The sequence below is a fragment of the Felis catus genome, chromosome B2 (assembly GCF_018350175.1).
Source record: "Felis catus isolate Fca126 chromosome B2, F.catus_Fca126_mat1.0, whole genome shotgun sequence".
NCBI classification, from domain to species: Eukaryota; Metazoa; Chordata; class Mammalia; order Carnivora; family Felidae; genus Felis; species Felis catus.
This window is the reverse complement of record NC_058372.1, coordinates 50,879,201-50,893,036: the sequence shown is the minus strand read 5'-3', so window position 1 is coordinate 50,893,036 and position 13,836 is coordinate 50,879,201. Positions and strand designations below refer to the sequence as shown.

At 39.1% G+C, this 13,836-nt stretch overlaps 1 protein-coding gene across 1 annotated transcript in view; it reads left to right on the top strand.

Moving 5' to 3' along the window:
• Window positions 1-13,631, top strand: part of GCLC (glutamate-cysteine ligase catalytic subunit) — a 49,962-nt gene extending 36,331 nt beyond the window's left edge. Inside the window, exons 9-16 of the mRNA XM_023254063.2 lie at window positions 955-1,093; window positions 1,536-1,648; window positions 2,376-2,468; window positions 2,767-2,871; window positions 10,132-10,213; window positions 10,514-10,617; window positions 10,694-10,814; window positions 12,052-13,631. Coding sequence (XP_023109831.2) covers window positions 955-1,093; window positions 1,536-1,648; window positions 2,376-2,468; window positions 2,767-2,871; window positions 10,132-10,213; window positions 10,514-10,617; window positions 10,694-10,814; window positions 12,052-12,263 — 969 coding nt within the window. The 3' untranslated portion in view covers window positions 12,264-13,631. The remainder of the gene's footprint in view (window positions 1-954; window positions 1,094-1,535; window positions 1,649-2,375; window positions 2,469-2,766; window positions 2,872-10,131; window positions 10,214-10,513; window positions 10,618-10,693; window positions 10,815-12,051) is intronic.
• The last annotated feature ends 205 nt before the right edge of the window (window positions 13,632-13,836 follow it).

Here is a 13,836-nt window from a genome sequence, read left to right as displayed (position 1 = left end):
AAGTCTCCCTTAAATTTTTGTCTTGAGTGGGTTAGTCACATATGGGAAGAAATTGACAGGTTATCAACCTGTCTTTGATGTCCTAGTGTTTGTGTTGGGTGAATACGTGGGAAACACGATTTGGTTTGGGTGAGGAGGTTTCATCACTTGTTGATGAAATTTGTATTTGTTTCATCCTCTTCTAAAACTAGTAGTGCTATTTTTCTATATTTTGGAAGTCCGTGCTGATGGGCTGCTACTACCAGAAGGCTTTTTGGTGCTACATGAATGTTTTGTATATGAAGATTTCTGCTGTGGAATCTGTTGTCAAAGATTATTTTGCTGCATTGAAAGGGGTTAGGTTTACCTAATAAGGGTAGGTTAGTGCCTTTTGTTTTATATGACTGTGCACCTCTCCCAAGCTGGAGTGTGCATCAGAACCACCTATGGACATGATTAAAACTAGTCCCCCAGGCCCATTTTCGATCCAGTACACCAGTATCTCCAGAACTGGGACCGGGGCACGATTTGTAAAGCCCTCTCGAGCACCCTGGATGTTCTCCACCAGGACTGCAATACCACTGCTCTCATCTTGCTGTGAGCGTTCGTACATTGTTCAGCAGGTTGCTGAAGGAGAGAGAAACTGTAAAGGAGAAATGATCTTAATAGCTTCGTTTTACATTAATAGGTTTGCTTCTAAACTTTGCATTTATTTTCTTAGCTTAGGAAGAATTAAAAGAAGAAAAAGTATATTTAAATCCTATCAGAACAGCTACTTAAATTACTTCCAAAATTGTTAAAAACGTAATTTTCCCTAATAACTTCTCAGGATTAACTTATTTGAGGATCTTAAGGTTGGACATTTGTATGTAACTGTTATATATAAAAAATCATTTTAGTAGAACTATTTGGGGCATTAGTTTATTTCCAGAGCTTATTTTCTATGGCATTCATTTATATTTTTTTCAATTTTAGCCACTGAAGAACAATAGCTATAGGATCAGTAAATCCCGATATGATTCAATAGACAGTTATTTATCTGAGTGTGGGGAGAAATACAATGACATCGACTTGACAATTGATAAAGAAATCTACGAACAGCTGCTGCAGGAAGGTGAGTAGCCACTCGTGTTCTCCAGATTTGATTGTACACCTTTAGTTCTTCAAAATTCTTTACAACTCTTTGCCGACCCCTGGTTTCTGTTCCTGGTGTGAAGTCTATAACTTGTCTTAATTGGCTGCCTGTTCCTAAAGTTTCAAGTTTCTAATTCTGAGATCTTCTTGGCTTAGCAAAGGAACTTACTTTGGAGGTCTGTATCTAGGTCCACACCAGTGCCCCAACCAGGCATTGTGTAAGTAGCAAATAAAACTCTGGCATGTGCTCAGGGTCTGTAGAATAAAACCGTGGGTGACATACAGAGACCGAACTAACCAGCCACTTCCTAAGCTTCTCAATGCCCTCTCTTCACACCTGCTGAGCTGTTCTGTCTCCTGACTGGACTTAGACACGGTGGAGCCTACAGCTTTGATGGGAGTCCTGTGTAATCTCTTGACAGGCATTGATCATCTCCTGGCCCAGCACGTCGCTCATCTCTTCATCAGAGACCCACTGACTCTGTTTGAAGAGAAAATACACTTGGATGATGCCAATGAATCGGACCATTTTGAGGTATCTCCTCTAATTTTTTTTTTAATGTTTGTTTTTGGGAGAGAGACAGAGTGTGAGCAGGTGAGGGGCAGAGAGAGAGAGAGACACACACACACACACACACACAGAATCTGAAGTAGGCTCTAGGATCTGAGCTGTCAGCACAGAGCCTGACGTGGGGCTCGAACTATTGAACCACGAGATCATGACCTGAGCCGAAGTCAGACGCTTAACTGACTCAGCCATCCAGGCGCCCCATCTCCTCTGTTTTAAATGCATTTCACTTCACTAACCAAGATGGAGGTCATTTTCTGTACCTGTGTACAGCTAGTAATAGGAGAAATGTCCTATGCCTTTCATTATCTAGTGCAGTAAAGAATTAAGAAATTTTAAATTGGTTTAAAGTACCCTATTTTAGGATTCTGACTGGTTATATCTCTGGTTATGCATTTTTTTCAATATTTTCTCTTGCTTGCATAAACGTGAAAAATTCAAACATGACACATGAAAAGGTGGCTTCAGTTATTTCTGTGCTGCCAGCATATCACCCAACTTTTGTTAAATGTTTGTTTACCTAACAGGTCACACACCAAGAAAATCTCAAATGGTACCTTTTTGTATTTGTAAATTAAAGAGTACTTGGTATTAACAGTGAATAATCATCCCTTAATAAAGACCAAACCATCTTAATATTTTACTGGACATATGGAAAATTGGTTTTATTTTCCGTTTGTTTGATTTTATATAGAACATTCAGTCCACAAATTGGCAGACAATGAGATTTAAGCCCCCTCCTCCAAACTCTGACATTGGATGGAGAGTAGAATTCCGACCCATGGAGGTAAGATACACTTGGGCAGGAAGTGACTTAAATATACCCGTCCTCTGCCCATCACTCTTCTGATGCTCTTCTCAAAGGTTCTTGGAAGGACATTCAAATCAAGTTTGTGCTTGATAAAAGCAGGTCTAAAAGCTAAGGTGGATTGATTTCTGAGAAGAGATTGTGGGCAGAGGGCTTCAAGCCCTGGGTGGGGGAAGTCAGAGCTGGCTTGGGAATGACATGATCTGAGGAGGGGCCTGTAGGGAAGAGCATGTTTATGTGGTTGGTCCATAACTTTTCTGGGTTCCTGCTTGTATAGGTTCAGTTAACAGACTTTGAGAACTCTGCATATGTGGTGTTTGTGGTGCTGCTTACAAGAGTGATCCTTTCATACAAACTGGATTTTCTCATTCCACTATCAAAGGTAAGAATGTGTTTGAGGGTAGTGATCAGTCTAGGTATCTATGGATTATCTATGGCTCGTTTACATATAATATTTTAAATCTGACCTTATTTTGAATTTTCACCATTTAGAATAAGATGCTTCTCCCTCCACTCTATTCTCTTTTCCTTTTAAACCTAAGCTTAGGCTGTAGATTTTGGTACTGCACTGGTGGAGATTCCTCGAAAACAAAGTGCTAACACTAGCTCCTTTGCCCATTTGAAAGAGATTTGGGGTTGCTTTTGAATAACCACTTTTATAGAGGCTTTCAATTCAGGGTGATGGTTAGAATCCACATATTGATTTCATTTCCCCCCAAATGCCACTTTAGTGACCATATTAAAACTGAGAGGGGAATGTATAACTGCAGGGAAGGGTCACGTCGGTGGAATAAACTGGAGGTGTTTCTGGACAATGTAGATGGGACTATCAGAAAAACAACTAATAGTTAATCAGCTTCAGCCCAGCAAAGCCTTGGAACAATTTCAGGCCATGAGGCAGCAGCTAACTAACTAGAAACCTTTGGTTCTGGGGCCATTCGGTCTCTGGCCACAGAAAGTGTCTGGGAAAGGTGGTTGGGCCCAGTGAGGGGTCTGCTGAGGTTTTATTTTCAGAGAAAGGAGAAGGATAGCAGCCCTGTCAGAGCAAGCATGGAAGAAAGAAATAAATGCCTAACTCAGCATCTGCTCCCACCTCACTGCCTACTCCCTCCATCAGGTGGGACTTGTCCCGCCCACACACCCTGAGGGAAGTTTGGCCATCAGCCTATCTCTGCCTGCTCTGAATGCCCTGGCCAAAAGTAAGCCACAGAATTGTGTGAGTCCATTTGCGCATATGGGTGTCCCTGCCAAGAGGGATCAGCCCATATAAGGAAAATTCCCTGTAAGCTACCTGCCTAAGCCTTTGTTAACAAGTATGAATAGATGTCTGAAAGTCCACAGAAAATGGGTAACTTTTAATAGCCTTAAAGGGCCCAGCTGGGTTTACAGAATGCCTTCTCCTCAGTGAACTAGTTAATTAAAGAAAAACGGAAGAATTCTTAAATGCTAATTAGTGCCCTTGAAAAAATTCTAGAGAAGAGTCATATGTGTAAAATAAGCAAGCGTATGGACCAAAGAGCATTTGGAGAAGAGTTCTTAAAAAAAGCTACACTTTTAAAACTTCATATATTCACCAGTAGAGCCCATGTTACTGAAGATCCAAGTTAATGATTTGGGAAACCAAATTGAGATTTATCTCAGAATGACAAAGAAACGGAAATTATGGAAAAACTGAAACATGGAGAATTGCTCTGGAAAGTTGAATGTTTGTAATACTGTAGGAGAAATGATCTATATAAAAAATGGGATCCAGTAATCAGAGAAATAGAAATTTCTCTGCCTGAAAGAGTCCATTAAGGGTGAAATAACTATTTAAAGAACGCAAATCTAGGAATCTCTGAATCCTAAAGAAGGAAATCAACCATTTGAACAGGAGAGAGAATTCAGGTTGGATAGCTACCAAGAGGAAAAGAAACTAGTTGATCTCCTTCCTCATCTACAACATCAAATGCTAAGAGATGGAGAAAAGTTCACAGAATCCATAGAGGTAAAGAAAACAATTCTCTTCCTAAACTTCAAAATCCAGGCTATTCCTCAATAGATTATTAGAGCTAAAAGCATGCCAGAACTCTTACCAACTGAGGGGAAAGTGGAAGGAGATTTATAGTAGGTATCCTTTAATGCTTGGCATTTAGAGAATTTCATAACAAAGCAAGAAAAACTAATAGTATAGAAGTAAGATTTTTTACTTCTAACCTGCTAGTTTAAAAGGATGGGAAAAGAACGAAGAACTTCCCAGTGCGAATGAACAAAAACTTGGGGTGGGACTAACCACCTTCAGAGTGGTAAGACCGTATAGCCCAGAGAACATAAAATGATGAAAGTAAGATAAAAACAAATTTGAATAGACTATTCTACTAAAAAGCTAAAACAGATGATAGAAAGTAACAGCATAGGGGCGCCTGGGTGGCTCAGTTGGTTAAGTGCCCGACTTCAGCTCAGGTCACGATCTCGCGGTCCGCGAGTTCGAGCCCCGCGTCGGGCTCTGGGCTGATGGCCCAGAGCCTGGAGCTTGCTTCTGATTCTGTGTCTCCCTCTCTCTCTGCCCCTCCCCCGTTCATGCTGTGTCTCTCTCTGTCTCAAAAATAAGTAAACGTTAAAAAAAAAAAAATTTAAAAAAAAAAAAAAAAAAAAAGTAACAGCATAATGGTGTAGGGTGTTTGCCTACCTAAAACAAGGACAAGTGTGGAAAACAAAGGGCTAGGTAATGACCTTTAAAGAGATAGTAGAAATAAGAAACTAATAACAAAATTTGAGAATTAAGTATTAAATGAAATAGAGAAAGCAGTTTTCTGTATTCTTCCAAGATAATGTTAGATTTCTGTTGTTGTTATTCCTTTAACTATAGCAGACATTTCTTAAGGAGCATAAAAGAATTTAAAAGCACCGTAGTGTGGTGTCTCTGATGTGGCTGCATTATGAGCATTACATTCATAAATCACTTGTATTCCTTACTGGCTTTTTAAGCTGAGCAAAGGTGCTACCATCACCATGCCTCCATTTGCACATGTAGAAGTGGGCTACACGGCTGTTGTAAGAACATGTGGGATTCATGGAGGTAAATCACTTAGAGTGCCTTGTCTGTTACTCACTAACTGACAGGCCATATGATCAGAGAATGAGAATAAAAGACTAAAGTAAACCTAAGCAGTCAAACTGAGAATCTGAAGTGCAGTAGTACAGTATACTTGTAAGAGAAATTCAGAAAAGCAAAAATTAAAATAGTCCTTTATGAACTTTGATCAAGGCTAAGAAAAAATTTTAGAAAAGAAAACCCATTCGTAGCCATGATGGAATTTTAGACTGTTATTTGGATATGTTTCTAGAAGTGTCTAGATTATTCAGAAGGTCATGTATCTTAAACATGGCAATAGAAATTGAGTGTGGGAGACAGGCTCAGTAATCAAAGACTTGGCACTATCCATCTAGTTCAACAAGACCCTTTAACTTGTACATGTTAAGATTCTCCTAAAATTTCATTATGGGAAATAAAGTACTACTTTAAAAGCTCTACTTTAAGGGTCTTAAAAAGTCATTGGAAAAATAAAGAATTGACAATAAAGATGTTTTTGTACGTGGAGACAAATGAAAATGAAATTACACAATGGTCCAAATTTGGGGGACAGAGTGAAAAGGAGGAAAAGTTATAAGAAGGAAATTCACAGCAATGCAGGCCTACCTCAAGAAACAAAAATTTCAAAGAGACTTACATCTAAATGGCCTAGAAAAAAGGAGAACAAAGCCCAAAGTTAGAAGGAGGAAGGAGCAGAGCAGAAATAAATTAAATGGACACTAAAAAAATAGAAAAGATCAATGAAACAAGAACTGGCTCTTCAAAAAAATAAATGAAATTTAAACACCTTTAGATTCCTCAAGAAAAAGGACACAAGTAAGTAAAAGAGAAAATGAGAAGTAACAGCTGACATCACAGAAAGGACTATGAGAGACTACAACAGAAAATTACATGCCAACAAATTGGACAACCAAGAAGAAATGGGATACATTCCTAGAAACAGAATCTTCCAAAACTCTATCAGGAAGAGCTAGAAAATGTGAACAGACCAAATACTACTAATGGCATTGAATTGGTAATGCAAAAACTCAGAAGTCCAGGACCAGATGGATTTACAGGTGAATTCTACCAAACATTTAAGGAAGAGTTCATACTTGTTCTCCTCAAACTGTTCCAAAAAATAGAAGAGGAAGGAGAGCTTCCGAATACATTATATTATCAAAACCAGGTGAAGATACTGTAGGCTCATACCTTTTGATGAACAAAATCTGAAAGTTCTCAACAAAATATTAGCAAATTATATTCAACAACGTATTGAAAGGATCATTCACCACAATCAAGTGAGATTTATTCTGGGGATGCAGGCTGGTTCAGTAGTTGCAAATTAATTAATGTGATAGACCACATTAACAGAGAACAATAAAAATCTTTATTTTAGTAGACACAGGAAAAAAACATTGGACAAAATTCAACATCCATTCATGAACACTCCCAATAAAGTGGGTTGAGGGGGAACATACCTCAACATAGTAAAGGCCATGTATGGAAAATCCACAGCTAATATCTTAGTTGGTGATGAAAAATTGAGAGCTTTTCCTCTAAGATCAGGAACAAGACTTAGTCAACATAGTCTTGGAAGTCCTCCTAGTCCTAATAGTTGACAAGAAAAAGAAATCAAAGGCATTTGAATTGGTAATGAATGAGTAAAACTCATTATTTGCAGATGACATGATACTATGTAGAAAACTCTAAAGAGCCCACCAGAAAAACCTATTTGAAATATAAATGATTTCAGTAAAGCTGCAGGATACAAAGTCTGTTGCATTTCTATACACTAATAACCAAGTAGCAGAAAGAAAATAATTTTATATTCAGTTAAACCAAAAAAAAATAAAATACCTAGAAATAAACTTAGCCAAGGAGGTGAAAAACCTATACTCTTGATGGAAGAAATTGAAGATGACACTAAGAAATGGAAAGACATACCAGGCTTATGGACTGGAAGAATATTGTTAAAATATCTCTACTACCCATAGCAACCTGCAGATTCAATAAACCCCTATCAAAATACCAACAGTATTTTTCATAGAACTAGAATAACCCTAGAATTGTATGGAACCAAACCAAACCAAACCAAAAAAAAAAAAAAAAAACAAAACAAAACAAAAAAAAAAAACAACTTCCCCCAAATAGCCAAAGCAGTCTTGAGAAAGAGCAAAGCTGGAGGTAACACAATTCCAGATTCCAAGATGACATATTACAAAGCTATTGTAATTGAAACAGTAAGGTATACTGGCCCAAAAATAGACATATAGGTGAATGGAACAGAATAGAGAGGTCCAAAATAAACCCATTCTTATGCAATCTATGACAAAAAAAGAGACAAGAATATACAGGAAAAGGCAGTCTTCTCAACAAACGGTGTTGGGAAAACTGGACTTTCTTACCTCACACACAAAAATCAACTCAACAAGGATTAAAGACCTAAATGTGAGACCTGAAACCATAAAACTCAGAAGAAAGCATAAGTATTAATCTTTGACATGTACTGTTAGCAACATTTGTCTAGATTTGTCTCCTCTGGCAAAGAAAAGCCAAAGACAACTATTGGGATTACCTCAAAATAAAAAGCTTTTGCATAGAAAAAAAAATCATCAGCAAAACAAAAAGGCAACCTACTGAATAGGGGAATATATCTGCAAATGATATATGTGATAAGGGTTTAATATCCAAAATATATTTAAAAATCTCACCAAAAGAGGGGTGCCTGGGTGGCTCAGTCGGTTAAGTGTCTAACTCTTGATTTTTCGCTCAGGTTGTGATCTCACAGTTCATGGGATCGAGCCCCACATCAGGCTTTGTGCTGACAGTGCAGAGCCTGCTTGGGATTCTCTCTCTCTTCCTCTCACCCTGCCTCTCCTGCTTGTGTGCGCTCTTCCTTGCTCTCTTTCAAGATAAATAAAAAGAAAAAAAAAAACACCCACTTCAAATCTATCTGATTAAAAAATGGACAGAGGACCTGAATAGACATCTTTCCAAAGAAGACATACAGATGGCCAACAGACATGAAAAATTCTTCATCACTAATTATCAGGGAAATACAAATGAAAACCACAGTGAGATACCACTTTACCCCTGTCAAATGGCTAGAATTAAAAAGACAAGAAATAACAATGTTGGCAAGGATGTGGAGAAAAAGGAACCCTTGTGCACTATTGGTGGGAATGCAAATTGGTGCAGCCACTATGGAAGACAGTATGGAGGTTCCTCAAAAAATTAAAAATAGAATTACCATATGATTCAGTTAATTCAACTGTTGGGTATTTACCCAAAGAACATGAAAATATTAATTCAAAAAGATACATACCCCTACTATGTTTATTGCAGTATTATTTAGAGTAGCCAAGATACAGATGCAATTCAAGTGCCTGTCAATAGATGGATTAAAGATGTGGTATATACATATACAATGGAATATTGCTCAGCCATAAAAAAGAATGAGGTCTTGCCATTTGCAACAATGTGGATGGACCTAGAGAGTATTATCCCTAAATCAGAGAAAGACAAATACCTTATGATTTCACTTCTGTGTGGAATCTAAAAAAGCAAAATGAACAAAAAACAGACCCATAAATACAGAGAACTGATGGTTGCCAAAGGGGAGGGAGTGGGGAAGTGAGTAAATGGGGAAGGACAGTGGGAGGTATAAGCTCCAGTTATGGGTAAGTCACCGGGATGAAAGATAGAAGCATAGAGAATATAGTCAATGATACTGTAATAGTATCATATGGTGACAGACGGGAGCTATACTTGCAGTGAACACAGCACAACAGTTGTTGAATCACTGTGTTGTACACTGGAAACTAACATAACATTATGTGTCACCGATGCTTTGATAGAAAATAAAGACACTGATACTCGGGACCCATAGTCAAAAGCTCCAATTTAACTGGTCTGGTGTGTGGCCTGGGCATACCACATGACCTAGCAGTCTTCTGGGTATGTACTTCTTAAAGAAAATATTGGGGCTCATGAATAGTTGATGTGGCCAGAACTACCTGATTGAACCCTCTCTTCTTAGAGCGCTAAACATACTGGTGACCCTCTGTTCTTAGAGGACTAATCTTATTCCAGATCTGACTACCTATCAACTCTTTTCCTTTCCTCACCAGTGAGAAAAGCAAAACCCTAGTGGTAGGGAAGGCATAGCACTGAGCCAGAAGTTCTCTGGGTTCTTTTGCTTTTTGTAACCCTGGCATCTTGTGTGAGTCACTGTGCTGTGTGAAGAGAACCAACCACCTGCCCTCCACAGATTTCTTACAAGGTTCAGTCACAAAGGTATTTTGAAATGCAGACAGCCTATGTGAATGTAAGTTTTTGTTGTGATTTTTTTTAAAGTAAACTTCTCTTAAAGTTTTCTCATTCTTACTAAAAAGCACATACTAATCTGTGTTGGAATGACCCAGGCCCTACAAAAAAGTGAAGTCTCTTGTTCCAACCAGAAAGCATTGAAGGTGAAAGTAGAATTCTGAGGGGGTGAGTCTTAATTGCAAAAGCAAGGAAGGCACCACCCCTTCTCTGTTGGATGAAGAATGTTCTGATGTAGCCGTGATTATTTTTCTCCCTTAGGTTGATGAAAACATGAAAGTTGCACAGAAACGAGATGCTGTCTTGCGGGGAATGTTTTATTTCAGGAAAGATATTTGCAAAGGTATTCATTCTCTTGGATTTCTAGGGTCACTCATTTTATTTTTACTTTCTAAGTGTTTATCTTGAGAGAAGTGGTGCCAGCCAGGGAGGGGCAAACAGAGGGGGAGAGAGAATCCCAAGCTGGCCCTGGGCTGTTAGCACCAAGTCCAACATGGGGCTCGATCCCATGAACCCTGAGATCATGACCTGCGCTGAAATCAAGAGTCGGATGTTGACCCTACTGAGCCAGCCAGGCACCCCAGGGTCATTCACTCTAGGCTTTCACAAGCCCCTAAAGCTCCTCCATCCTTTCATCTGGCAGGTGGGAACACTGTGGTGGATGGCTACGGGAAGGTCCAGAACACCTCGGAACTGACCACGGAGGACTACACCCTGATGAGCATAGACACCATCATCAACGGGAAGGTAGACGCCCTGCCCATTGCACCTCACCACCTGCACCAGTGGGCAGGGCACTAATTATGTGTCCCGCTTCTCCTAGGAGGGTGTGTTTCCTGGGCTGATCCCGATTCTGAACTCTTACCTTGAAAACATGGAGGTGGATGTGGACACTAGATGTAGTATTCTGAACTACCTAAAGCTAATTAAGAAGAGAGCATCTGGTATGGTATCCTTTGCTTTTGTTTGAAATCTTAATGGAGGCAGAATCTCAAAATCTTACAATATTGTTTCTTAATGTAGTCTTTTCAAATATACCATATTTTATCAGTGTATTTTTCACATTGAGGTCTCTGCAGGAGACACCTTATAATCATTGACATTTTAATTATAAGAACTTTTTTGTCTTACTAGTTCATAAAGCAGTGGTGCATCTTTAAGTTGATGGCATCTTGGACAATGAAATACAGTATCTAAATTGCCTTTTAGTCATTTATGGGAAGCTGTATTTGTTGGACATCATCATCAACAGCTCTATAGGGCTAAGTAACTCTAGGTTAAATAAGTGACAGCCACGATGTCTGCTTCTTCAGCCGCCTTGCATACAGTGAGCACCCCAGAATCCTCTTTTTTGTTTTGAGATCACATTGACCAACCATGCCTACCAAGGGCCCAGCACAAGGGAACTGTCAGCTGGGAATAAGAGTAACAATGTCATCTACATTTCACTTGAGGCTTCCATAAACTTCCTGGAGTCTCAAAGGATACACACTCCAAAGATGGTGTATCTGCCAATCTCTCCCTTAATTCTTAACTATTCCTTATTTTTTTCACCTCTTTGATCAAAGATGATTCTGGGACCTCCATACCCCACAGTGCCTGCATCAGTCGCAGCTCTTCAGCTAAACAGGAGGACATGTGCTCCAGTACATGTGTTAGTTCCCTTTTTTGATTTCTTTCCAGTTTTTTTTGAGGAATGGACATGGATCCCTGTGTGTTTAAGGTACACAGCATGACGGCTTGATTTACATATATTGTGAAATGATTACCACCCTAGTTAAGACCATCTTCTCGTATAGACAGAATGAAAAGAAAATGTCCCCTTGTCTGAGAACTTTGATCTGCTCACTCCCCAGCTTGCCTGTCACACAGCAGGCAGTGTTAGCTCTAGTCCTCGTCTTTGTGACATGCTAGTGGCTCCCCATTTCTGAAGAGGTGGCTGTGTCCCCAAGTGGGTGCATCTAACCTTGGGACGCATGTGTTCTAGTTACCTGCCTGCAACCTAAAATTCTTCCTCTGGAGTAATTCTTCTGGAAAACCTTTTTCCCCACCCTCTGGTGGGTACACCAGGAGGTCATACTGATTTTTCTTCAGGATTGTTTATGCTGGTCATTAAGTGGCAAGTTAACAAAACAAAACAAAACACACTTCTCTTATGTTGTCTTAATTTTTTCCCCCCAGGAGAACTAATGACAGTTGCCCGATGGATGAGAGAGTTTATCTCAAACCATCCTGACTATAAGCGAGACAGTGTAATCACTGATGAAATGAACTATAGCCTCATCTTAAAGTGTAACCAAATTGCAGACGAATTGTGTGAGTGCCCAGAGTTACTTGGACCAGCGTTTAGGAAAGTAAAATACAGTGGAAGTAAAACGGACCCTTCCAACTGACATTCTGTAGAAGGAAAAACACATTGCTGTTTTATTGAAAACTGACCGCGTGATGCTCTGCCCGTGAGTGGTATGAAGACCAAGTTCCAGAACAGCCCTGTGTCTTGGACTGCTCAGCCCGAAATGGATTTAGAGGCTTCCCTTCAGTAGGTAAATCTAGAGTTTATACAGTGTACGTGTACATAGTAAAGTATTTTTATGATTAACAACGTATTTTAATAACCTTGTATCTAAAGTCACTGTGAACTGGCTTGTACATTTTCTTACTCTGGAACACCTATTGACTAAACAGTTTTGTAAATGTAACGTACTGGTGACTGTACTATACCTGCATTCCAGAGTTGAAGGCGTTTACTGTAAATTTTTGGTTTTTTTAAAGCCTTTACCAGGGACCTGATTCACTGAAATTTATCACTTCATTTTAAAAACAGGTGGCCTTGTGAATTCTCTGAGTCGTCTCCTTTGTTGTATAGTTAAAATCACTATCGAATCCATTGAAATGCTTCAAGGGTAATCTATGTTGTTTCTTTTATAATTGGAATAGTTAATAGGTTGGTCACCCTCCCTCAAGCTTTCACCTCTAAAGTCCATTGAACTGAAGGGACTTTTTTTTCTTTAAATTTGCTGATTTAGGCATTAGGAGACTGGTATCCCTAGTGCACCTGTGGTGATTAGGGAAAGTGATTTTGTTTGTTTTTTAAAGGGCAGAATTGTTTGTCCTCCTGTACACACCAAGAGTAATGTCAGCAATGGCACCAGCCCTTGTGTTGTGGCCCATGGGGATTCAGATTGCTGCTATCTACTTACATTTTCAAACCAAATGCAGTTTCTGAAATTTTTGTTCTGTTACTCTTTATCTGGTTTCCAGTAAGCATATTGACATTCTTCCAAAAACCATTCTAGATTTTACCAAGGGAATATTCTACATAATGCTTATCTTCTCTGTGAAAATCATAAATGAATCATGATGTGCACTAAGTTTTGTGAATCAGGACCCTACATGTTTAATTGTAAATAATCTAAGTTTACACAATTGTCATTAGTGCATTCTGTTAAAGGTTTTTTTCCCCAATTAGTTAAGTCCTAACTGCTTCTGAAATAACTATGTATAGTAGATGATGCAAACCTTTCTAGGCCTAAACACTTAAACTGTAATGCTAATTTTAACAAATTGCGATAAAGCTGCTTCAGCTAAGCCTGTGTATGTATCAATACTAGGGTTTGTGCTATATTTCATACGTGTATTTTGGAGGATTTAAGAATGCCTGTTTTTTCATTTGCAGTTTGCTTGTGTAAATCAGGATGTAAAAAGGCAGATGAACTAAATGTGGTATGAGGAAATAAAACATGGAATTAGCATTCTGAAAACTCTTGAATGTGTGAGTTCCACAACTAACTGCAGCATGATGGGGATCAGAATTAGCCCAGATCTTCTGTGACAGTTACTTGTTTCAGTCCTCAGATGTCTTTAGAAAGAAGCCTGCTCTCAAAGGGGAGGGACTTGCTCAATGGCTGAAAGAACCACTGGAAGCGCCTTTCAGGCTGGTCACACGGAGCAATACTGGGTCACCTA